The sequence below is a fragment of the Cygnus olor genome, chromosome 14 (assembly GCF_009769625.2).
Source record: "Cygnus olor isolate bCygOlo1 chromosome 14, bCygOlo1.pri.v2, whole genome shotgun sequence".
NCBI classification, from domain to species: Eukaryota; Metazoa; Chordata; class Aves; order Anseriformes; family Anatidae; genus Cygnus; species Cygnus olor.
In genome coordinates, this window is record NC_049182.1 from 13576694 (window position 1) to 13600231 (window position 23538).

Below are 23538 nucleotides of genomic sequence, written 5' to 3' on the forward strand. Positions count from 1 at the left end.
TGACGTTAGCACCACATTCTGCACATCAAAGCGCCCTCTCTATTACAGCGGTTTGTCTGAAGTGTTTTTCATGGGGGCTATTTTATTAACACTACTTAGGGGACAAAAACACTAGGAATAAACCTGTGCTGTTTATTATTTAGTTAATTCTACCAAATACGCTAGTAAGCTCTTGTGTACTCAGTGTGTTGAGGAAAAAGGGTAGTTTAAATAAAGAAAAAGCTGTATTTAGACCAAAGGAGCACTGTGCTGCAACCTCAAGCCCCTCCAGAGTGGCACCGTGGCCCCCTTTCCTTGAGGCTGGGATTAGGATTGGGATTGGGGGTTGGGGTTGGGGCCGGGATTGGGGCTGGGATTGGGGTTGGGGCTGGGGTCGGGTCCCGACCCCCTCACGCCGCCCTTCCCAACCCGTGAGGCGCCCCCACGACCCCTCCCCCCCCCCCCGCGCTACGCCGCGAGCCCGCCGCCTGCAGCCCGCAGCCAATGAGAGCGCGGCGCCGCGGGGGCCGCCGGGAGTTGTGGTCCGCCGGGAGACGAGCCCGTAGGCGGGAAGAGGGGCGGAGCTGCCCGTCGGGGCGCGGTGACGTTGCGTGCGTGTGCGCGTCTGCGCGTGCGTGTGCGTGCGTGCGCGCGGCGGGGGGGGCGGCGGCGGCGGCGGCGGCGGCGGGGCCTGGCCGGGGCCTGGCGGCGGGCGCGGGGCCGGGGCCGGGGCCGGGGCCGGGGCGGGCGGGGCCGGGGGCGCGGAGCGGAGCGGGGCTGGGCCGGGCCGCGCTGCCCGCCCGCCGCCATGGAGCCCGACTCGGTGATCGAGGACAAGACCATCGAGCTGATGGTGAGTGCCCCCCGCCGCGCGGGCAGCCCCGGCCCCGCCGCCCGGCCCCGCTCGGCCCCGCTCTCCCCCCTCCCGGTTCCCTCCGCGGTGTCCCCGGCTGGGCCCTGCGGGGCTGCGGGGGGGGGGGGGAGTGCTCCGAGGCCGGTGCGGTGACGGGAGAGGGGCAAAATAATAATAAAAAAAGAAAGAGATAAAAAAACCCCGAACCCCAAAAACTAACAGCCAAAAAAATTAAAAAAAAAAAAAAAAAGCAAACTAAAAATAAAAACCGGGCACGGTTAGGGGGAAAGCACCGAGAAGCGGCGTTGGTGAGGGGGGCGCGCTGCAGGCGGAGCGGGCGGAAAGCGAAAGCGAGCGGCACGGCCCCGGGGTGCCCCTGCCGCGGGGGGCGGGGGGCTCAGGGAGCCGGGCCCGGGCTCCCGGGGCCGTCCGGGGGCTCTCGGGGCCGGGCCGGGGCTCTCGGGGCCGTGGGAGCGGGCCGGAGCCTCCGGCGTTGTGCGGTGCGGGCGCAGCTCGCCCTCCCGCCCGCAGCCCCAGCCGGCGCCGCATCGGGGGCCGAGAAGGTAAAAGGCGGCGTGGAGCCGCTCCCCGGTGCGCTGGGCTCGGCGGAGGCGGCCGACGCGTGGTTTTTGGCCAGCGCAGCTCCTGCTAAGGCGCCTGGCCCGCGAAATAGGAACTTTCTTCGGCGTCACCTGTGCTGCAGGGGCAGGAATTCCGAGCCCACGGCCGGCAGCCCCGCGGGGCCCGGCCAGCGCCCGGCCCGGCAGCTAAAGCTGCGCTCAGCGAGGCTGCTGCCCCGGCCCCGGCCACCGAAACCCCGGTGGCACCGGCAGCGATCCCCCTGCGGCGGGGCAGGTGGCTGCCGCGGGACGAGGCTGAATTTCCCCTCTGAACTCACCCGAGCGGTGAGTTTCCCAGCAGCTTTTTTCCTGCCTGCCCCGTCGGTGGCGGGAGGCGCTCAGGTGGCGTTCAGGGCCGGGAGGTACGTTCGCCTCCCTCGGCTTTCGTGCTCGTCTCTTTTGTAAGCCTTTCTACCAGTCTTGTCTGGGTTTGGCCAAATCGGCAGAAGCAAACGCAGCTTTTGAATGCTACTGATGGTGGCGTCCCCCGTTTACAGCTGCATCTAGGAAATGCACTAATGTAAAGGCGAGTACTCACTGGGACACTAAGTTCTTTATTTTGTAGCAAGAGATGGAAGAAACACATTTTTCTCCTTTTTGAAGCGCATTAATAATTGTCAGATTTTAATAGGATGAACAATTAATTCTGTAGTTTCCCACAGAAGACAATACTCTGCAAAATGTAGGTGATGGTTGAATTTAACTTCAGCCTTAGTGAGGGCTTGCCTAGAACCACTTGCATTTGAGCGCGCAGGCTTCGCTCGAGTCCTTGGAAGCCATTTGGAACCGGAGAGGTGGCTCAAAGGCTTAGTGCCCGCGTGCTGTAGCAGATGAGATGCTCTGCACCATTTCTGTAAGGTAGCAAGGCAGGAGTAGAGGCGGTATCGACAGAGCTCGCAGTCAGAGATTTCAGTGTTTGGTGCAAGCTCCTCTGTCAGCTGTTAAGGGTAGCAGGAAATATCCCAAAGCCAGGGATGATCCTAACGGGCAAGACCTAACGGGGTGCTCTCCCGTGTAAGGATGGCATCGTCAGGAAGAAGATGCGGGTGCTGCTCACTACGAGCAAGGCGTTTTATGCCTCTCTCTGCCACAGGAGGTTGTGTTTGGTGCGCTCTGGGTGCTCGGTCGCTGCCCTCCGAGGCCAAGGATGAGTCCCGAGTCGCAGAGGTGCAAGTGCCTGGCGCAGAGGCTCGGAGGGACGAGTACAATGTAATTGTGAGTGGCCGATAAACGAGAGGGAGCGTGTCAACATGTTAATGGCCCAGAAGTTTCAGAACAGGGTGTTCCAGCCCTCAGCCATTCCTGCGCTGGATGGATCATTTGCATTTATTTAAAGAAAAATCAGTCATGGAAATAATGCCGGTCTATTTTTAAAGCTGGAATCTAAGAGAAATATTTTAAGGTTTCGGAGTGACAACTTCCATTTGCCGTACGAAGTTTTAGCTGGTGTGCCGAAGTCACTCTCCTTCCAGGACAGCTTAAGGCTGGCGATACGTGGTTCCGGCTCTGTAAATCACACCATCCAGCCTTCGCAGCGGCGGTGAGCCCTTGATTTAGTTAGGACGTTTCATGGCTTTCATTTGTAGATGGTATCGGCCTCCCCAGGCGAGGTCCCCGCTACCTGTGCCAGTGAGTTCGGGAGGCTCGAGGCCTCCGGGGCTGACTTGTGTGCCCGCAGGAGGGCCGGGGTTAGGCTGGCGCGTAGCTGGCAGGTGCTTAGTTGAGGCACCTGAGCACTGCGCCGTCCCGGCCCACTGCTTTGTGCGAGTGGGCAAACTGTTAGAAAGCAAGGAGTGAGGAGGTAATCCAGACCAGATGGGGGGCTAGCCAAATCCATTGAAAGGGCTCTTTCTTCCCCTGGTTTTGATTTTTCTCTGTGGAATTAGGTAACGGTGACCTTTTTGCTCTTCTGAAGAATCAACCTTTTTTCTTTCTTCAGGTGAAGTACCAATGACAATTTGTGGAACACCTTTTTTACCTACAAATTCGGAGCGGTTGATGAAATCTGTGCTGTTCAAACCCACTGTACGCGTTTGCCTTGAACGCTCGATAAAAGCCTTGTGTTCCCGTGTTCTCAGAAAGCTTCACCTAACCGTGCCTTTGTTTTACCAGCAGGCTTTCAAAGTAGGGGATAATTAGCCTCTTGGTTCGCATTGATGTGGTTGTAGAAGAATACAGAGGTATGAAAAATACTTTTTCATACAGGTTAAAAAGTTACGCGGGCATGGGTGGAACCGTGCGCATCCTGAGTGTAAAAACCCAGATCCCAGGCTCGCGGGCTCCTGTGCCCACCGGCCGCTCTGGGAGGCGGCGGCAGAAGCAGGAAGGCAGCGGGTGTCAATTCGCCCACTTGCCGAGCCCGTTAGCAGCTGCCTCGCCGCCGCGTCCTTGATGCGCGCTGTTCCACGAGCGCGGATCCCTCTGCTGCAGCGTCGGCAGATTCGATTCAGCACGCCGCTGCTCGGCGGTGGAGGGGCTGTGGGAAGACCCTGCCTGGGATCCGACCTGCCGAGCTCGCGTGTGGCCAGCCGTGCCTTAACGTTACGTGTGCGGAAGGGGTTTTTTCCTGACGTGCTGCCTTCGTTGTCTAGAGCGTCTCTCCTAAGTGTCCGGCGTTGAAGTGCCTCGGTAAATAATAAATGAAGAACTATAATCGAGCGCCTTGCCAAAAGCCTTTCGGTTTCTCCTGGCAGACCTTGCGTGCGAGCCGAAGGCCTCCGCGTTCCGAAGGTAACCTCTCGGAACGGAGCGCTTCACCCAGGAGCGCTGTGCCAGCAGCCGCTTCTCCCGAGCCGTGCCAGCGGTTCCTGCGGCCCCGTGGGTTACTGCAGCTGGCCGTGGCTGTGCCCCCAGACTACGTGAAGTTTTACGGGGCAAAATAAACGGCAGCGTTCTGCTTGGAAACTGAAAGACGCCTGCTGCACGTGTCTCGGTAGGCCGTAACGCTCTGCCGTTCCTTCCCTCCCTGCCTCAGTCGGCACTAGCCAAGCAGGCAGTTGCACTTGGTTCATTTTTTTCCGATTCTTCTCAGAGGAATCCTTCAAAGAGTTGACTTCGGTGGCGATAGAGATACAGATGGACTAGGCTGTGATGGGATTTGCATGTGGAACAAAGGAGGTACTGTTGTGGCTCAAATGTCACTGCTCAGCCCTTCATCGTTAGGGCTGGGAGCAGCGGGCAGTTCATGCACAGGTTCACAAACGTCTCACGAGCTGCTTACGGCGCTTTCTCTAGTGGGATAGCAAAGCGTGCTTTGCAGCTGTCTTTTTTAAATCTTCATTAGCTAAACGAGCAGCGTTGCGAGCTGCACGCCAGACGTTAAAGCGCGCAGTCAAAAGCGCGCTGAACTGTTTCATACTTGGGGGGGAAAGGGAAACGGCTCGAGCGGGTGTCTCGGGAGGCGGTGGCTGGTTAGGAGGCTGCGTGGAGGGCACAGAGGAGCCTTCGGGGCAGCGGATTTAAGAGCTGTGCTGCTGCAGAGGCCATCAGAGTGACAGCCGCGCTTCAGAGTGCCTGTAAGAGGAAGGATGAATATATAAAGCAAATAGATTGCTGTGACTTCGGCAGCGGTGCAGAAAATGGGAAGGAAGAGCTTAAGAAAATGAATTAGAGCTAGGCAACTGAATTTAGAGCCAGCAGAGTGGTGATGAAATGAGGGAAGTAGACAAAGAAGTGTGGAAAGCTGTATCTTTTGGGAAGGGTTAGATAAAACAATAGGCTGAGGGGGGCAGCGGGCTGGCGAAGGGAAGAGGGGACACGGCGAACCCAAGGATGCGGAACAGAGGTTGCAAATTAAAAATAAAAACATCTGAAGCACGGGTTTGTGTGGCGGCAGCCGTCGGTTTGCCCAGATGAAGAACTGCACACGTTCCGTTTATAGGGAAAGCTCTGAACCGAAATCTCTTCTAGCTCTTAGTAAGGGAAACCTGCAGTTTCTTTGGGAAACCAAATGCTTGTGTTTCACCAAGGGCTTGCTAAATCTCATTTGAGAAGGAGATTTTTCCCTCGATTCAGTTAAATTATCTAGCGTTACTAAATTTGCCAGCCTTTGCAACAGCAGCGAGCAGATCAGGAGCGGCAGATGAAGTTACCTCGTTGCCCAAAAAGCGCGGGTAACTCCAGTGCCTGCGGGCACCTCCGGGTAACTGGAAGGTGACGTGCTGCCTGCAGGCCCTGGCTCGGCTCTGGGAAGCCCAGAATTAGGCTCAGAAACGCGGTGCCTGGCTGCCACCGGGGAGGGGATGGCACCTCGCGGGTGCGCTGCGGCTCCCCTCTGATGGGCGGGCTGTCGGGTCGCTCCTGCCAAAAGCCGTAAGAACGCACCCGTGCCGTTTGTGCCTCTCAGACCACGCTGACCGCATCCCTTCGAGTTGTTAATGTTGCTAAAAATGTGGGTCACCGGTGAGCATTGCACCAGCGTCTCAGCACGACAAACCGAGCTGGCTTATTGCAGGCTGTGCCGTAGGGAGGCCTGGCGGTGTCCTCTGAAGGCTGGATGGACGTTTTCATTTCGTGTGTGTTTTCTGAAACGCCTCCGCCACTTGTTAAATCAACACGATGTATGTTTTTTGATGCGTTACGTTTTATTGCCGCGGAGTTTAGAGGTCACTGTTTTGCTTTTGCGTTTTCAGTTTCATCTTCCTGCGCTGCTCGGGGCGCTTGTGCAGCGGCGTGCAAGGCGAGATGGGTTCGAAACGAAATGGGTGTTGTGGCAAACGTGCCAGGGAGAGAAGAATGATGTGTGGGAGAGAATAAGAGGCCGTGGCTGTGAGAGGGCTGCTCGGTGACAAGTCGTGTTCTTGTTGTTGCAAGGCAGAAAATAAATTGAAGGGAAACGAGAATCTGTACTGAGTTGGTTAAACTAATGCTGATTAATAACAATACTTACATTCCAGCTTTCTTCTCATGATGTTTTCTTTGCACTAATGCCACTGTTCGTTATATAATCTGATTTCACAGCTTGATTTCCGTGGTATTGATAATGCTTCGGTATTCACAGAAAATCCACTTTTTCTGGAAAATCCCTTCCTTCCCCAGTTTCTTGGTGTATTTCTGAGCTCCGTGGTGTGACATCTGACAGCCTACTGCATTTTCCTGTATTACTTTCACACATTTCCCACTATGAGTGGTGCGTGACTGAGACCAGATAACGCAAAAATAACGCAGTGCCTTTGGTGCTTTAATAACAAAAAAAAGTGCTGACTTTTTGGAAACTTACTTTGCTTCTCATACAGGCAAAATTAACAACGGGAGCGTTTGGAGGCGTGGTGTTTCTTCATTGCTTGGTTTATCCAGGTCCCCCCAGGAGTTGCACCCCTCTACTTGTACCCTGCAAAACTGAAGTTTCTGTAGGGAACTGAAGAACAATTCTGCTTCCCAGGGCCACTTTCCTACAAATGCAGACAGAAATGTCTAAGATGTAGGTAGGTACCTGCCCCCTGCTAGGAACAGGGACCAACGTGCCTTCACTGTGAACCAGTAAAAACCTTTTGGGGTCAGCTTTTAGCCATGCAGCGCTGAGAAGAGTTGTTTCCTTCGTAGGCTGGGGCAAGACAGGCAGCTGTGTATTCAGCCTTAGGAGCTGCACGGCCGCGCTGTAAGTTTCCGGTTGCTGCGAGTTGTTGCGTAGGGAATTTTGGCACAAAAATCGTGACGACTCGCATCGTGTGCCCTTCTGGGACGTGTGTGCACGTCAGAGTGGCTTGCACAATGACGCTCTGTTCAAATCTTCTGTCTTGTTAAGTCACGCCAATTGCAGGGTTTCAGACAAAACTACACGCAGCTCTGTGGAAATCTGCACTCGGAATCTGTTTGCAAAACTGAAGTTACAATTACAGCTTGTATGTGATAGAGAATCTTTTAAGCAATTCTATCTGGGCAGCGAAGGACTAGCCAGGGAAACTTGATATTGGGGCCGTCTCCATCGCTCCGCTGCTTCCAAGAGAAAAATCAGACCTGTGCTGTCGCGCTCCCGCGCCTCTCCTTCTACCATCCTGCTGGCTCTGTTGACTTAGCAAATCGGCACATTTATATAATTTTGATAGCTGTCGTGTTACTGAGCTATATTGTACTCTTAAATTCTGAGTCATACGCCTTGACATCTTGTCGCTTTACTTGGCAGCCTTAAAATTCATAGATTGGGCACGGTGTCAGATGTACAGCCCTGCTCTGCCCTTGAAATGTTGCCCTGTAGCTGTTACGTTACCAGCGGTCAGAGCCTGAAGTCACCCCTCGGTGAAGATGCTCCTTTCTTTGGGGAGCTCTGGACAGCCGTGCCCATAACTCTTCTCCCATCCTTCTCCTTGCTGCTCCTGTCTCGAGGCACAGGGCACTGTCGTGGAGGCTGAGAAACGCTTGGTTCAGTTCTCCGGAGGGATTGGAGAGGAAAGGGAAGGTGGGAGAGGTGGTGTTGGCCTGTCCTCCTCGGGATATTGCAGCAGCGTGTTCTAGGAAGTGCTGCCCCTGTTAGGGGAAGTCCTTCTGTAGGCTGGCCCAAGCCTTTAGGAGATCTGGCTGCAAGCCTCGCAGCCTCGTCACTTTTGGATAGGCTTTCGTTATTAGTTCTGTCACGGGCGTAGCGTGCACTTCTGCAGACTTTCTTCTCGTAGGTGTTGCAGCTAAAGCCACTTCATGTCCGTCGTTCTTGACTCTGAGCACACTGCTAAAGTGCTGGCTGAAGCCCCTTCACTATCTCGCTTAGTGAGGGGCAGCTTTCCCTTACCTCAGTCAGGAAGAGCATGCCTCGCCTTGCTCCTAGTTGTGGGATCTGTTGCAGAGACGCAGCGATACTGAAGATCTCCTGAAGTCAGTGCTCTCCTTCAGGTCGTGTCTTGAAGGCTCCATCTTTGTGCAGCTGGTACGTAAGGAAAGTCGGATCACTTTGGGTCTGGAAAAAGGCAGAGAATCAGGGCAATGACGTGCTTTAGAGCATGTGGATGGCAGTTAGGAGAAGTCGATGTGCTTTGCAAAGCTGTGTGCTGCCAGTCTAGCGGTTCTTGGAGCGTGCTCGCAAGGTACAAGCTGGAGGATGAAGCTTTAGCGTTTGCTCCGCTGTTTGCCTTGTAGTTTCTTCTCGTCTTCCTTAATCTTCGCAAAGCGAGCTGTTGCCCCAACACCCTTGTTTTAGGGTGGGTTGACTCAGGGTGCGGGACAGAGCAATTTCTGGTCTGTGAGTCCGTTTCTCTGTCTTAGATCCACCAATCCGATGACCCCACTAACGTAGTCGTTACGGACCGGTAAGGTGTGTAGGCTGCTCGTCTCTAACAGCATTAGCAGTACGTAATGGGGATTTCGTTCAAGAAAGCAGTAGATACACCAAGCTGAAGATGATTGGCTGCTCTCTTTTAACAGACAAGTCTGAGAAGGAAAACCCATTCGAATCCCCTTTCATTCTGGATTGGTGGATCTGAAGCCCAGAAACAAAGTTTCAGGTAAGAAGTCACCCTGTACTATCTCTTGCTGCTTCTGCTTAGATGAGTTTGTCCGCAAATTCAGTATCCTGCTTTTACTGCTTAACGCCCCTTACATACTAGAACTCACCAAGTTAGCTGCTGATGCGAGTTTAGAGTAAGAGAAGGCACATTCAGTAAATACACACGCTTCAGTAGGGAATTGCAGGTCTGCTCTGCAGGAGAGTCCTAGGAACGCGCGGCAGACGGCCCTTCTGCAGAGCTAGGGAGCAGTATCTGCAGATAAAGGGGCACTGAGCAAATAGCTGACAAATCTCGCTTCTGAAGGGAGAAAGCAGCCTTATCAATGGCTTTGTTGAACTTTTCAGTCGAGTTCAGAAAGTAGTAGCTATCTGCTCTGATTTCTGGCCCTGTTTTCTCACGAGTTCATCAGAGCTTTAGGGAACTCGCTCCAGCTGTTTGTGTTACGAATTCCAGTAGCTTTACCCTGTTGACATGCCGTTTGAAATGGTGTTGTGGGCAGCGCTCGGAGTCAGCCTGGTCAATCCGTAACGAGGTCTCAGCTGCAAGTTCTGTTGGTGGTGGTTCAGAGCAGCGCCGAGCCAGCCGTAAGGCATGGTTTCAGGGAGGTGCCTCAGAGCTGCAGCAGGTTTGTTTCAGAGCAGGGGAGCGTGGTCGTATTTGGAGTCACCTTACTGAGACTTTGACGTGACTAACAGGCTACAAGATGATATCGTAAGGATAAGTTTGGGAGGTGTTTGTGTGCGCAAGGAAGGAAAGCCAGATCCCTGGCTGATAGAGGAAAAAGTTAAGTGCCTTAAACGTCTGGTGTGAGCGTGAGACACCCCTCCTAACGCCCAGCTTTACTTCAAGGTAGTGCTTTCATGAACCCGGCAACTTACTGCTAAAGTTAGTAGGAAGCAGATACGCCTCGATTCCTTTTGATGTTATAGCAATAACGCTAAGCTGCTTGAGTGCTCTCTTGTAGACAGCCATTAAAACAAATGTTAAGGCCTCAGTATTTAACATACTGTAGAAGAAACTCCTGTAGGTGCTGTTGATATCATGTGTTGTGTTAGCTGCGCGTTTGTTTTGCTGGTGTGGTATTTTGTGCAAAAATTATACTTGCATTTAATTGATGAATACCTCTATAATGAATTATTTGTGCACAGGATACTGTTGTTTCCTGGCTTGTTTTTTTGAGTACTTGAATTTTATTTGGTTAGGGTGGACAAGTCTCGGGCATGCTTTTCTAGTACAATTCTTAAAAAAAAGTCTGAGGGAAAATCAAAGGAAAATGCTCGTTAACCTTAGTCTGACACATTTCCTGCAGTCTGTTCTAATATCAAACTGAACTTGTCCCATGTGCTGACCAGGCCATCCCTCGCCTCGGAGTTGCCCGGTGAAATAAAATCTTCTCATGGAGCATTTCCCCTCGGGGCGTGCCTTCTTCTGAACTGAGAGAATGGGGAGGCAGAAGTGATCTCGACATCTTTAATGATGAAAACTGAAACAAGGAAATAATTTAAATACACTGGGGGTGGGGGAAAGGGGAAGTGTAAATGCGTGCTCCTGCTGATTAAGATCCCCAGCGTTAGGATATGTAATGTTGTATGAAGTGCTTAGCTGTTTGAAACCCGGAACGGTTCTACCAAAGGCTCAGTTGAACCTGCATGGAAGTATGTGCAGGTTGGAGGCTTAGTTCTTGGCTGGGTTCTGAATCTTATTTTTTTTAAAAGTAAAATGTAACCCAGCTTTCAAAGGTGATTTAAATGCCCCTCTGCAACATTTAAAATACAAGCACCGAATGCAAATCTACCATTTTACTATGTACTAAGCCTGGAATTAGTATTTGTTCAAACTAGTCAAGTTAAAGTGCACACTGCCTTGTCCAGGCTGTGTTTTTAGATCAGGTTAATGTTTTTGTTAGATTGCGTTAGTCCCCATCCTTGAAAACTGAATTCAGAAAAGAGTCTGAGCCAGCTCTTACAGTTTTAGGCAAGCTTCATCTACAGTTCCGTGAGTATTCAACTTACTTTAAAGTTTCTACTATTCCAGTTGGCAGTGCTAGGTCTCTTTTTTCCTTCCAGTTATGATTTACTATTAGCAGGTGTACTGCTGTCTGTAGATGTCTGTAACACCTCTGTTCCTCCTGCATAAGAGAGTAAGAAAGCCAGTTTTCTTTCAAAGTGGCTTTTTTTATGTAACGTAGGATGTGCTAGTGCAGCAAGGAGTATCGCAATTGAGAAGTTTTGAAATCGTTGGAATTGGGGTGTCACTGTACGAAGGAAGCAAAGGTTAACCTAAAAACTGTGTATTTTGGAAAATTTAGACTGCTTTCAGTTAACATTGAAGAGCGACTACGATGTAAATGTATTAGGATTTTCTCTATAGTCTTCTGTGTCCTCCTGAAAACAAGATATTGCATCTCACGAGTCTTATTCTGATGAATAAATTATAATGGAGTAAGGTTGTTGTTATATGCAAAGAAAGCACTTAATCTCTTCTCCACTGAATCCATATTCCTTTTGTAGCGTTCATTTTGTTGTAGCAAACGCATACTTTGATCTTCAGGAGCAGAACGGGACTGCATTATTGATCACGCTTCTGTGAATTCATTGCCCTATTAGAAGAACAGCGTGGTAATGGAAAATAATTTATCAGATAAATTTCTCCTCATTTGCCTTGCTTTAAGTTTCCTAATTTCTCACTTAGTGTTTTCCTCCAAATGCAAGAAGCTTACGTGCAGATCTTGAATGACAATTGGGAGGTTGTATCATTGAGCGATACTTTGTGAATGGCAATCTTTTCTGAATAGATTTTTCTAATGCAAGAGTGACTCAGCTATTGGTTTCCTATTTTTTGAATGATCTACTAACAATAAAGGAAAAATCAAAAGCATTTTACAAGTTAAGATGAGCTTACTACTCCGATACTTACTTTCAAGAGCCTCATTTTTAACTTCCCTAGTTCTCCAAAGCACGGAAATGCGAGAGCAAGCTAAATCTCTTGTACAAGGACAACTTTCTTGACCTGAGAATGCAGCTGTTTTTGAAGCAGAACATGTGAGAGAAACTCCTTGCATTTTGGAAATGCATTGTAAGAATGGTACTCGGACAGCCTTCCAAATCGGACACTCAAGTCTGGACGTGAGATTGCATTTTGTCTGTGGAAAAGGTAGTGATGCGATGCCACCACTTCCAGCTTGTATGGGGCATGTGAACACACCCATCTCTCAAGGGACATCTTGGTTTTGAAATGAAAATAAGAGTACGAAGTACTACTATTGGTCTGATACCAGTTGTTTTGTTTCAGAGTACCCCAGCAAAGATACCAAACGTGCCAAAATGTGCGGCACAGTGAATGTGGTACCATGCCAAGCCAGGCTGTCGCTTGTGGAACATGCTTATTCGTGTTACGTGCATGCCCCCACACTTTATTTCCGATCAAATATTCACAATTACAAGTATACTTTGACACTTTTCATTTTCTACGTCTTGCAAATACTCGGAGTGCTTGTTCCAATATCTAGTTGTTTCAGCACTGTTCTGCTTACAGATGTTTTGAATGAATTGCGTAAGGTAACGACACCAGGTAAGAGCTAGAGGATGTCCCAGCTAGCAAAAGGGGCCGGGGCTTGCTGAGTAGTTGGCAACTGTTCCTTGCTGAGTGTAAAATAATGCTGAAGGCCTTTGAACAGTGTTACTGCTTTATATTTTTTCTTATCGTGCTTAATGCAGATTTTTGAGAAACTAAGATCTGGGCTTGATACTAAATCTGACTTGGGAGCCTAAAGCTTTCATAAAATGTCCTGACTGTCCGTAAGTCGAGCACCGCTTGTGGGAATGCCCCTCTTTGCAGCACTAGGTCTGAGCTACCAGTGGATGCGTCACTTCCAGACACAGAACGTTTTAAGTAACAGCGGTTACCCCATGCGTTTATCAGTCGTGAGGGCTAATGGAAATAAAAAAGCATCAGTTCCGTTGGTCCGGGCCTACATCAAAGTACACCACACAGCCCATTACAAATGTAGAGTTGCACGTGAGTTTCTGACAACTAAAAGCGTGAAGAGAATTCAGAGTGAAGGCTGAAGTTTTTTGGTTGTACCTGACTCTGCCAGTCTGAATCTATTCATAGCTCTACGGAAATCATAGAATAGAATTGTTAAGGTTGGAAAAGACCTCAAAGAAATGCAGAACACGAGCTAAACTTCCTGAGGAGCTGCTTTGTTTTCACAAGGAAGTTGGGAAAAGCACTTCAGAATTTGGGAACTTGAATGATTTGTTAGGTACTTATGCTCAATTTTGATCGTGTAATAAACTGTGTAAGAAAGAAAACAGTGGCAGGGGGAGTGAATGCATATGGTTAGCAATGCTTCTTGAAAAATGAAGTTTATTAGACAATTCATTTGTTTTTCTGTATTTCTCTTCAAAATTCAAAAATACCTCCCTTCCCCCTTCTCTTTTTAACTGTCTAGAAGCTTTTTCAAAAGCAGGGATATTTTAACCTTAAGAACAGAATCTCAAAATCTGTAAATGTCCCACAATACGTTTTGAATCCTTAAATTATCTTATATAAATGAAATGAATGTAATTTTGGTGGAAATGTTTGAGGTCAGAATTCTAATACTTTATAAAAGTTCTACTAAGAAGGCCTAGTGGTGCTGATGCTTTCTGAACTATGACGCCACAGCATTTCCATCACTGGTTGTAAAGTGTGTGTTAGTTCCACCAGGAACACAGGCTCTAGTCCATATGCATTTCTTGCGCTAACTTGGTATAAAATTGTGAATATTTCTGTTTGGATGTGAATTCTAATTTTAAATGCACTGAAACCAAAGATTTCTGGACATTTTACAGTGCTTTAACAAAATGGTGCTCTGCACCTGTGCGAAGTCCCAAGTGAACAGAAACTTTATATTGTTCAGGGGCTGTTGAATTCTTTAACCTTTATCCTAAAAAGTTATTACCTACAAATTTGATTTATCAGAAGAACATTGCTGCATGCTTTACTATTCATGTAAGAAGTTCTTAGCATCTAACCTGAAAGACTTAAAAGCATATTCCTTTTTTTAACTGATAAGACTTAAAATTTTGCGTGGAATGCAAATTCAAACCTTTGCATACTTTTTTTTTTGAATTTGTGACTTAAGATTGAAACCTAAATCTTGAAATGTCGTTCCTGAGGCTGGCCTACCAAAGCGTTAAGGTATTACCTTTTTTTTGAACGTAAGGTATCCAGAAGGTCAGAACAATGGTTTCTCTTTGTATTTATTGTTTCAGCATCATTTGCTCCTTGCTGCGGCGCTGGAGAGCCCCTCTTGCATCCATTTGTTGCTCCTCTCTGAGTATTGCCTTCAGAGGAGCACAGCAGCCTTGATGTGTCACCTAAAACTGCAGTGAGAATTAGCTTTAAAACTTGAGGTTTGGCCTTATCTTAACCTCCAAGGTTTTGTTGTCTGCTAGTGCGACTGACGCTGGTTTAAATGTACACTGAATGTTATGCCCACCAGCCAGTGAAAACACCCACGTGCTTTGTGCACGGACATGAAATTCATTCAGTATTGCACCTTTTTTTTAAACAAACAAACAAAAAACCCATTCAGTGAGATATTCCATACTTCTGACCTCAGCCACAGAGATTTGTGGAGCAGGAGTTGGCTTCCTAAAGTTTGGTCTTTTTTTTTTTTGGCCATTTTGTTTTTTGTCCTGGATGACTTGGATGTCTTTCCACTCCATTTTTGTCTGCGGTGCACTGGGGACTGGCACCACCATCTCTAGGACCAGTACTTTGTGCAGTGAGTTTTACGCACTTTTCCCAGTTTTTATTGAATTGTGCTGCAGCTCCCTGGGATCCTGATGAAAGGCAAGTGGAAAGTGAGGGTATAAGTTCAGGTCCTTGTTATTCACAAATTAAAAGTCTTAATACGCTGCTGTGGTTTTATTTATAACCAGCAGCTCATACGCAGACAGGGTCAAGAAATAACATGCCAGTGAAGCGCACAAATATTTGCACATTCCTGTTCTAGTGTGAAGTAGAATGCAATATTTAATTTGTAGGATTGTGCAATAGCATTGCTGCAGTTAAGTGTCCAGTGGTTTTTATAAATCCTTTCATTCAGGGTTTCGTAATGCCGTGGAGAGGTTTTTGTGTGGCTTAAGCTTGGCATGGAAATGGCCTCCTTGTCTAATGTGTTTTGAACTAAATTAAAAAGTTGTTCTCAAGTTACCCACATTTCTCTTAAGTTCTTAATATTCAGCTTGCTTAGCAAAAGTAATTCCTAAAGGCAAGCACGGTCTGATGGCCTAAACCAGCGATTTTTAGCTTGTGATTTGTGGGCTCCTGAAGTCCACTGGAGGGCTGACAGGGTACCTGGGAAGTCTGCACGTGTAGGTTGATCACACACGGTTTTGTACACCGGACTTGGAGATGTTAGGAGAGAACATTGTTGTGAGTCGTGATCAATGACTTTTAACTAAGTGACGTGAGCAGAATTAAAATTTTTACTGGGCCTCTGTATTTAAAAATTCAAAAACTTATTCAGGCTTTAATAAATGCACTGAGCATTGATGGTTCAGTGCTGCTGAAACGCCATCGAGATACTGTGCCAAATAGGATCAACTAATGACACAGATCAAAAAGGAAGTTTTCTGTACCTGTATGCACTTTTCAGGTAGAACTGTAAGGTCTGATTAAGGTCCGACATCTTCAATATCATAATAGATTTGAACGGTACATCCCCTGTCTTTAAACATACTCTTTTTTTGACGATCTTCTTGAAATTGAGATAGTTTCCCTAGTATCACTGGCTGACTGTCCAAAACAGGTCTGGGACCTGAATTTCAGTTGTTTGTATGAGGGCATGTCATCTTACTGCAAACTGATCATAGACCTACTGGATTAATCGGTAGCTAACCGGAAAATCATGTTTCTTTAAGCTTTAAAGAATCTTTTAATAATCTAAAACTCGCCTATTTTGATATTGAAGGAAAAGACCGTACAATATAGCATTAACAATTTTATTTTTACCTGCTGGGATCATTCTTGCCTTGTTTTTGCTTTAATCTCTCTTAAGCACAGGGACGAAAGTCTTACCCTTCCTTGTGTTTTATTCATTAGATATGAAACGAAAATTTAAATAAAGGTTTTATCTCCTCAGTTGCTCTGGGTTCCCTCCTTCCCTTCCCTGCTGGCACAACAAGGGTCTCCCCAAGTCTTCACCTGGGGTATTCTGCTTCAGCTGTGACCTGTGGGATTGTCTTGTAATGATTTGGTCTTTTTTACAACTAAATTGGAAGCCCATGTGAAAAATACCGAGAGCCAAATTTTGGAGCCGGGTTTGTGAGCTGCCTGATGGTAATTGAATCCTTTTCTCTAGCTTTCTCTGGTGGTTGTGCAGTTACTATTGTACCCTTAAAAGGAACTGTGAAATAATATCACTGAGCTGTAAAAGGGCTGCAGAGTCTGTCTGCAGTGAACTTCTCCAGCTTAAGCAATGAAACAACACTTCCAAACTTTTCCTCGCTTGTAGTGTCAGCAGCGTGGAATCGGGTCGTGAAGCCTGGTTCTTTTGGGCTTGGGTGGTGGTATGAGTGATAAACGTTTGTAGGGCATAATTTGGCTTACAGGATACATGTAACTGATAATACCCCCATAACCCACTAAAGCAGCAGGACACTATGTCTTAAGTAAGCAGAACTTGGTCTTGCAACCGAAACATAGCCAGGTGGCGTTCCTCTTCTAAAGCACATGCTTTGGTTGTGTCAGTGCCCCGATACGTGGACCGTGACCTCAGGAGTTAACGTAGGCTCTGCTGTCAGAACAAATAAGCACAAATTGTTTGGGGAAGATGAGACGGGGTGGGGTGCCAAGCCTTAATTCCCCCAAATCCCCAGGACCATGCTCTGGGGACTTGCCCCTGCCCTTAACCTGCATTGTTGGGCTTTTGGCCCCGTGTTGCCGCACCTCCCATCCTGCTATGGGGTTGTCACTGCCACCCTGCACTGAAGCCTGCAGGCTGCAAACGAGGGAAATGAGCTCGTTATCCTTGGTAGGACAGAGGAACGAGGGAAATGAGCTCGTTATCCTTGGTAGGACAGAGCGACGGCTCGCTTTCTGCAAAGGATCTTCAGTCGTTATTTTACCCTTGGCCACTAACCTCGTGCTTAATGTAGAAATGCCATAGATAAGTACCCACGTTAACGTACTAATGAGTTGCCTGCCTTGAGTGATTTGTTGTGGCATCTAACTGCTTCTTCTCTTCCTTCCTTTTTGTCACCCTGCAGTGTTCTGTGCCAAGGTCTTTGTGGCTAGGCTGCTCCAACCTGGTAGAGAGCATGTGCGCACTGAGATGCCTGCAGAGCATGCCCAGTGTCAGATGTCTCCAGGTGCCTTTCTTCTTTCTTGTTGTAAATGTTATGCGTATGCTGTTGAACATTGTTAAACTCTCAGGACTCTGTTTAATCAAATTGTTAAGTCTGCTAAATGTTTTTTGTGCATCCTTTGCTGAAACCTTCTACTTAACTGCATTGTAGGAGTGCACCTTAAGAGGGCTTTCTGTACAGTAGGTTCTCTGCGGGAGGGGGAGAGCTTTTGTGTTTTATTGCCTGTTTACTGAAGTTGTGATATAAGTAGCATAGTTGTGCATGTTGCCTGCTATGTTTTGCTTTCTTGTTTAATTAAAAAAAAAATATGCAATGAGCTTTGCCATTTCTCTTAAATTGCAATGAACTGCATAGCCTGTAATATTTTTGTGATTTAATTTAGAAAGGATAAGCTTTTTACTTTCTACCAAGTATGATCCTGGTTACAGCCTTACATTTAGTCATTGCGCAGGCCTGAATGCAGAGTAGTTAGCCCGGAGTCGGGGAGCCTTTTGGGTTAACAGAGTAACTCAGCCTCTTAACTGCTAAGAAGGGAAGAGCAAGGGATGGGGGTCACTCCGCACAGAAGATCACTAAATCAAGCTCTGTTGTTTTGCTGCTAGTAAACAGTTAAAGCTGGGCCTGCGTAATTTATAGATGGGGGATTTGCCTGTGTTTCTTTACAGGTGTGGGAGGGATTGAAAAAAGATAAATAATGAAAAGGAGATTTTGATACCAGTGAAGTTCTCACCTCCCAGGATATTTACCTTGGAAAGTAAATGTATAGTTACTCTGTGGCGCTTCCTGAAGTGTTTCTGAATGTAAAGTTTTTAGCAGAACATAATTATTATTTAATATTAGTATCTTTTCGAACACAATAGCATTACTCAGTGGTTCAGTCTTTCATGTGTACAAAACAAATGCTTAAGTTTTCGTTCACAAAGCAATTTCTTTTAAGCAAATTGAGTTTTGTTTGCAGCCAGTACATTTAAGTTCAGATACTGGATAACATGAATGTCTTGCCTTAGAGATTAACTGTGTGTTTAAAAACCTCTCCTCTTGCATGCAAAATGTTCTGGCAAATTTACATTTTCAAATTGAAGTTTCAGATTTTCTGTTAAAATACAACCGTTTTCTGTTTGACTGCTTTGTTTTCAATTTTGAAATACTATTTTGCAGGGAAAAAACCGTCCAAGATAAATGTATGGGTGGTTAATAGAACCTTATAGAAATTGGCGCTGCATCATGGGCAAATCATGGGTATCACAAGTCATGACTGTGCAAGTCACGGAGGTTTGGTGCCTGTCTTGGGAATATTTGCAAGCTAGCTCTAGTATGAGACCTTTCTGCTCTCTTTCCCCGATCCTCAACACTCACCCTCTCGTTGGAAAAGTAAAATAAAACTTTCAGGAATGGGAATTTCTTTTTTTCTTGTGGTACCTGACCTGTCCATGGCCGAAGAGCATCTCAGAGCTGTGCAGCAGGCGCTCGGAGCTGAGGTGGCCGGTGGTGCTGGGGGGCCCCGAAGCCTTTCCAGCCCTTCCCAGTTTGTCGCTTACTCCTAGCTGTGTCGAGCGGTCGGAGGACAGCTTCAGGTTAGGGGCAGTTGTGCCGTCAGTAACGGTCTCAGAAGCGGTGCCTGTCCGCCCTGGTTTGGTGGCTGCACGGAGGCCGGTCGGCCTGCACGGCCCTCCCCAGCCCGGGCAGGGGAGCTGGAAGGGCTCGGTAATAGTGTTCACCTGAATTAACCGTAAACCTCTTTAGTATGGATGGTTTTTTTCCTCTTAAAGCATCTGTTGGCAGGTGCGTGGTAGCTTACCACATACCACACTTCTGGAGACCTGCTACCACCCAGCAGCGGCATCATTAAAAACCGTGGCTAACGAAGCTGTCAGGTCAGGATGTGTCACTCGGAAAACTTTGTCAAAGGTGTGTTGTTTTCAGGAGTTGTTGCAGACCTGCCAGCTGTAATGCCAGTCATCTTAGACAGACCAGTTAGTTTGTGCAGGCCTCCTGCTCCGTGTGCCTGGAGGAATAGAACGTTCCCAGCATGTTTTAAACTAGATTAGTAGCAGTTCGTGTGGCTAACAAATTCTAGTACTAAATTACATCCCAGCAAGTGTAAGCGCGTTGTTGAAGCTGGTGGGATTGCTTTGAGGCTGGCCGGGTGCATGGAGAGCAGCTGTTTTGTGTGCCCGGCCCGTTCCCCTCGTGCCTTCCTGCCGGCCGGGCCCTGTGCCGAGAGGCGGAGAGGGAAGGCAGAGAGGGTTTGGGTTTTAATTGTGTTCCGAAATAGAGGTCTTGTGTGTGTGTGTGGAGAAGTTTGATTTTTGTTTTGTGTGTAGAACTTCAACCTGGAGTAAGAGTTTTTGAATCTCTTAGAAGCATCTGTGAGAGATATTTTAAGAAAAAAAAGTTCTCCTTTCAGGCATGTGACTCAGTGATGTCCCAAGGGGAACTTGGAAGTGAAAGTGGCACCAGCTGTCTTTCCCCATTTTTTATTTTGGCACTGTGACTTGCCCTTTGTTGTTTCTTAAGCTGTGAGCCCGTGTTTAGAAACAGGTAGGACGCACATACCAGGAGGTGTGCGATCATTCAGGTCGAGCAATGCTGATGAGCAAGCTTAAGGAGGGAAATAGAGAAGCCCTTCAGTGATAGGAAGAAGTTTTTTGGGTGTTGTATCACCTGTCCGTATGTGTTGTGTGTGGAGAGCAGTTAGTGATGACCAGAACGAGGAGGGAGCCTGAACTCTGGAGCCTCTGCAGAATGCCTTCAGGATGCTCTGCCCAGTCTCAGCTCTTGCCGGAACATGGAGGCTCCGAGAGTGCTTGGTCTGTCCGCTACCTGGACGAAGGCAGCAGAGGTTAGGTTTACCCCTGCCTTTTCACAGTACTGTTAGCAGTCATGAAACCCAACTGGGCTCTTCTGAAATTAAGCTGTAACGTTTAAGCAGAGATCCCCTGATGCCAGTGGATTGGGTGGCAGCATTACAGTTCTTTACAGTTAGTTTCATAGAATAGAATGGCTTGGGTTGGGAGGGACCTTAAAGATCACCCAGTTCCAACCCCCTGCCATAGGCAGGATGCCACCCACCAGATCAGGTTGCTCAGGGCCTTGTCCAACCTGGCCTTGAACACCTCCAGGGATGGGGCATCCATCTCCGGGCAGCCTGTTCCAGTGCCTCACCACCCTCTGAGTGAATAATTTCCTCCTAACCTCTAATCTAAATCTCCCCTCTCTTTGTTTAAAACCATTCCTCTTTGTCCTGTCAATACCTGACAGAGCAAAAGGTTGACCTCCATCTTTCTTATAAGCCCCCTTTAAGTTTTGAAAAGCCACAGTGAGGTCTCCCTGAAGCCTGCTCTTCTCCAGGCTGAACAGCCCCAGCTCTCTCCTCCTTTCTTCACAGCAGAGCTGCTCCAGCCTCTGATCACCTTTGTGGCCTCCTCTGGACCCGCTCAGACAGCCCCACGTCCTTGTGCTGGGGGCCCCAAAGAAAGAGCCCCCAGGATACAGTCGTATTTTGTATTCTCTGCTTATCTCATGCAGTGAAATACCTGCTTTGTTTCTACAGTTTTCTGGACACATTTTTCCCCTCTGTTTTCTGTTAGCTGTTAGTGAATGGAGAGAGAGACGTAATTAAATAAAAAATAATACCTATTGTGGTATTGAAGTTTGCTTTCATTCTTACTTTCATCATAATGAATATTGTTTGGAAATAGTCCTTGACACTTACTGTCACTTGTTATTGTTGTATTAAAAAGCGTATATTAAACGCCAGTTAATAATGGTTGAAATTACTATATAGATTCAGAGGGCTTGTTTTTAACTACTTAATTATCTTTAATATCGTTTTTGTACCAGGAGCTTAGCATTATGAACACACTTGGATTCAAATAGCTGCTGTTTTCATCCTTTCTTTGATATGGATTTGACTGCACGATTAAAGCATCCCGCTCTCTCATTTAGGTGTTGGTAACTTGTATTTAGAGAAACTGGTTCTGTTACCAGTTGTGTAATGCAACCCTGAGCATCCATCGCCTCCTGTAGCTTCATCCTCATGAAGCTTTGCAGTGGCCTTGAAAATGCTTTGCCATGCTAATGTGGGAAGCAGCTCCAGCAGCGCTGTCACGCAGAGAGGCGCCCGGTGTTCCGAGCTCTGCAAGTAAACATCCCCAGCCTAAATTGAAGACTAATCATAAGGCAAGAGAAGATAAGTACTCAAATGGCTCTCTTTGAATTGTTGCATAATGTAGGATGTGATGAAATCAGGCTTGGGGAATAAATTATTAGATAGATGTAACAAAATTTATCTAGTAACCAAATACTGCTCAACCAACTGCTTTCTCCTTCTATTTGGTTATGCCTCTTTTGTCGCTTTTTTGAAGCGACCGTAGTATATCTCTTCTAAAACTGGGCTCAGATTCCTCCTGCGTCTCTTATTTACTCACAACCCCCAATGTGTTTTTTCTACACCTTTTCATTTATTGTTCATAAATCGTTCAGCCTTCAGTATGCAGTGTCCTGCTCTTCCCTTTTTTTACAGAATCACAGAATCATCTAGGTTGGAAGAGACCTCCAAGATCACCTGGTCCAACCTCTGACCTAACACTACCAAGTCCTCCACTAAACCATATCACTAAGCTCTACATCTAAATGTCTTTTAAAGACCTCCAGGGATGTTCCCGCGAGGTGTACGTAGGTGGAAGCATTAAGAGAGCACACCTCGCTACAGGAGTGATGGACTTCCAGAGCTCACCGCGTGCTCCCAGGGCCTGTGAGAGCCTTCTGTGCTGTGCCTGCCCCTTCTGGCCCTGTGCACAGTGCCGTGCCCAGCTGTGATGTTCCCCTTCTCTGCGGCTTCCTTCTCCCATGGTGTGTCCTGACGGTGGGCAAGCAGTAGGAAGGTGACATTGACTGAGTTCTTGCCAGCGTTGTCCCTGCTTATAGATTAAGACGGGAGTGTATTGATTTACTCTCCATAACTGGAAGCTGTCTTCACAAAAACATGGTCTTAAAAGCCTTTTGAAGTGGCCAATTCATAATTTATTACTGTTTAGAATTTGCAAGTGGAACTGTGGAGCATTAGGTTTTAACATTTATTTCACAGTTGTATTCCCTGCAAAGGAAATTATTTTTTAGCAGTAAGGCATCTCAGTGCCATCGCAGCTGAACTAGGGCACAAAGAAAGTTTAATTTATTGATCGGATGCAATTCAGCATTAGCTTGCTGAAGCTTCTGCTTGTTATTCTTTACTAATTCTGAATTTCTGTTGGTTGATGTTTCTATTCAGATAAGGCAGAAGTACAAAAATGCAAAGCATAACTGGAAGAAATTGTATTTGAAAACTAAATTCTGATTTATTGTTGTGAAAACTTCCGCATCTTTTTTATAGCTGTACTGATTTTTTTCAAAGTACAAATTCAGATACAGACATGAAGCCGTATTCCTAAAATCATGCCGAGCGCAGTAGATGCGTTCTACTAAAACCTTTTCCTACAGTGCATGAAATCACAAATTGGACAGTGATTAAGAGCCTGTCAGTGCGGAGTCTGCATCTTTCTGAAAATGTTATTCTTCTACGCAGCTGTTAAAGGGAGTTGGAGTAGCCAGACAACTGCTTTCCTTCGTCTGTTCGGTTTGAAATCATTTACAAATACTTCTTTGACATGTCTTCTGGTATTTTGCCTCAAAACAGTGGGACTGTTAGCATTCCCTTTTGGAAGCAGTCCAACAGGTCCATTAAAAAAGAGATGCGTATTGAATTCCTTTTTTTTAAAGGACCAGAGCGTTCTCTCCAATATCTGGAATACTCGTGCCTGTCCCTCTGCGTTAAACAGACTTCTTGCTGAGACAGAAAGCTGTAAAACGAAGGATTGCATTTGTAGAAGCGATTGCAGGTATCAGCACGGGATGCCTTCTTGTGCAGTGAGGTGCCCTGAGTTGTGAAGTCTGTAGGTCTGGTGTAAAAACATTCGCTTTTCTCCCCGTTACTCAGGAGCGGTACTGCCCAGCAGAGGTGTTCTTGTGGTTGAAGCTGGCGGCTCTAAATATTGGTATCAATCTGGATTGTCTTCAGCAGTTTCTCATGTTGTCTTTTTTTTTTTTTTTTTTTTTTTTTTCAGTTCTTAGTATCTGTTACAGACCCTGGGGGCTGGTCTCGGTTTGGTGTTAGCCGCATGTGCTGCGACTGCGAGGTTTTGGCAGAGGGCGGCGTTGCCTTGTGCCCACTGCGGTGCCCGGCCGTGCTGGCAGCCCCGCTGCGCCGTGCCCTGGTGTGGCCGGGCTGTTCTGGTATGGGGTCCCCAAAAGAG

At 47.4% G+C, this 23538-nt stretch overlaps 1 protein-coding gene across 5 annotated transcripts in view; it reads left to right on the plus strand.

Moving 5' to 3' along the window:
• The first annotated feature begins 708 nt into the window (after positions 1–708).
• Positions 709–23538, plus strand: part of FBXW11 (F-box and WD repeat domain containing 11) — a 75769-nt gene continuing 52939 nt past the window's right edge. Inside the window, exons 1-3 of one of the 5 annotated variants that reach the window (XM_040573122.1) lie at positions 709–832; positions 8803–8882; positions 17147–17248. In XM_040573122.1, the coding sequence (XP_040429056.1) occupies positions 17198–17248 (51 nt within the window). In that variant the 5' untranslated portion in view covers positions 709–832; positions 8803–8882; positions 17147–17197. Of the gene's footprint in view, positions 833–5691; positions 6012–8802; positions 8883–17146; positions 17249–23538 lie in introns of those variants that run through there. The other 4 variants (XM_040573125.1, XM_040573121.1, XM_040573124.1 and 1 more) reach the window with 4 other exon arrangements.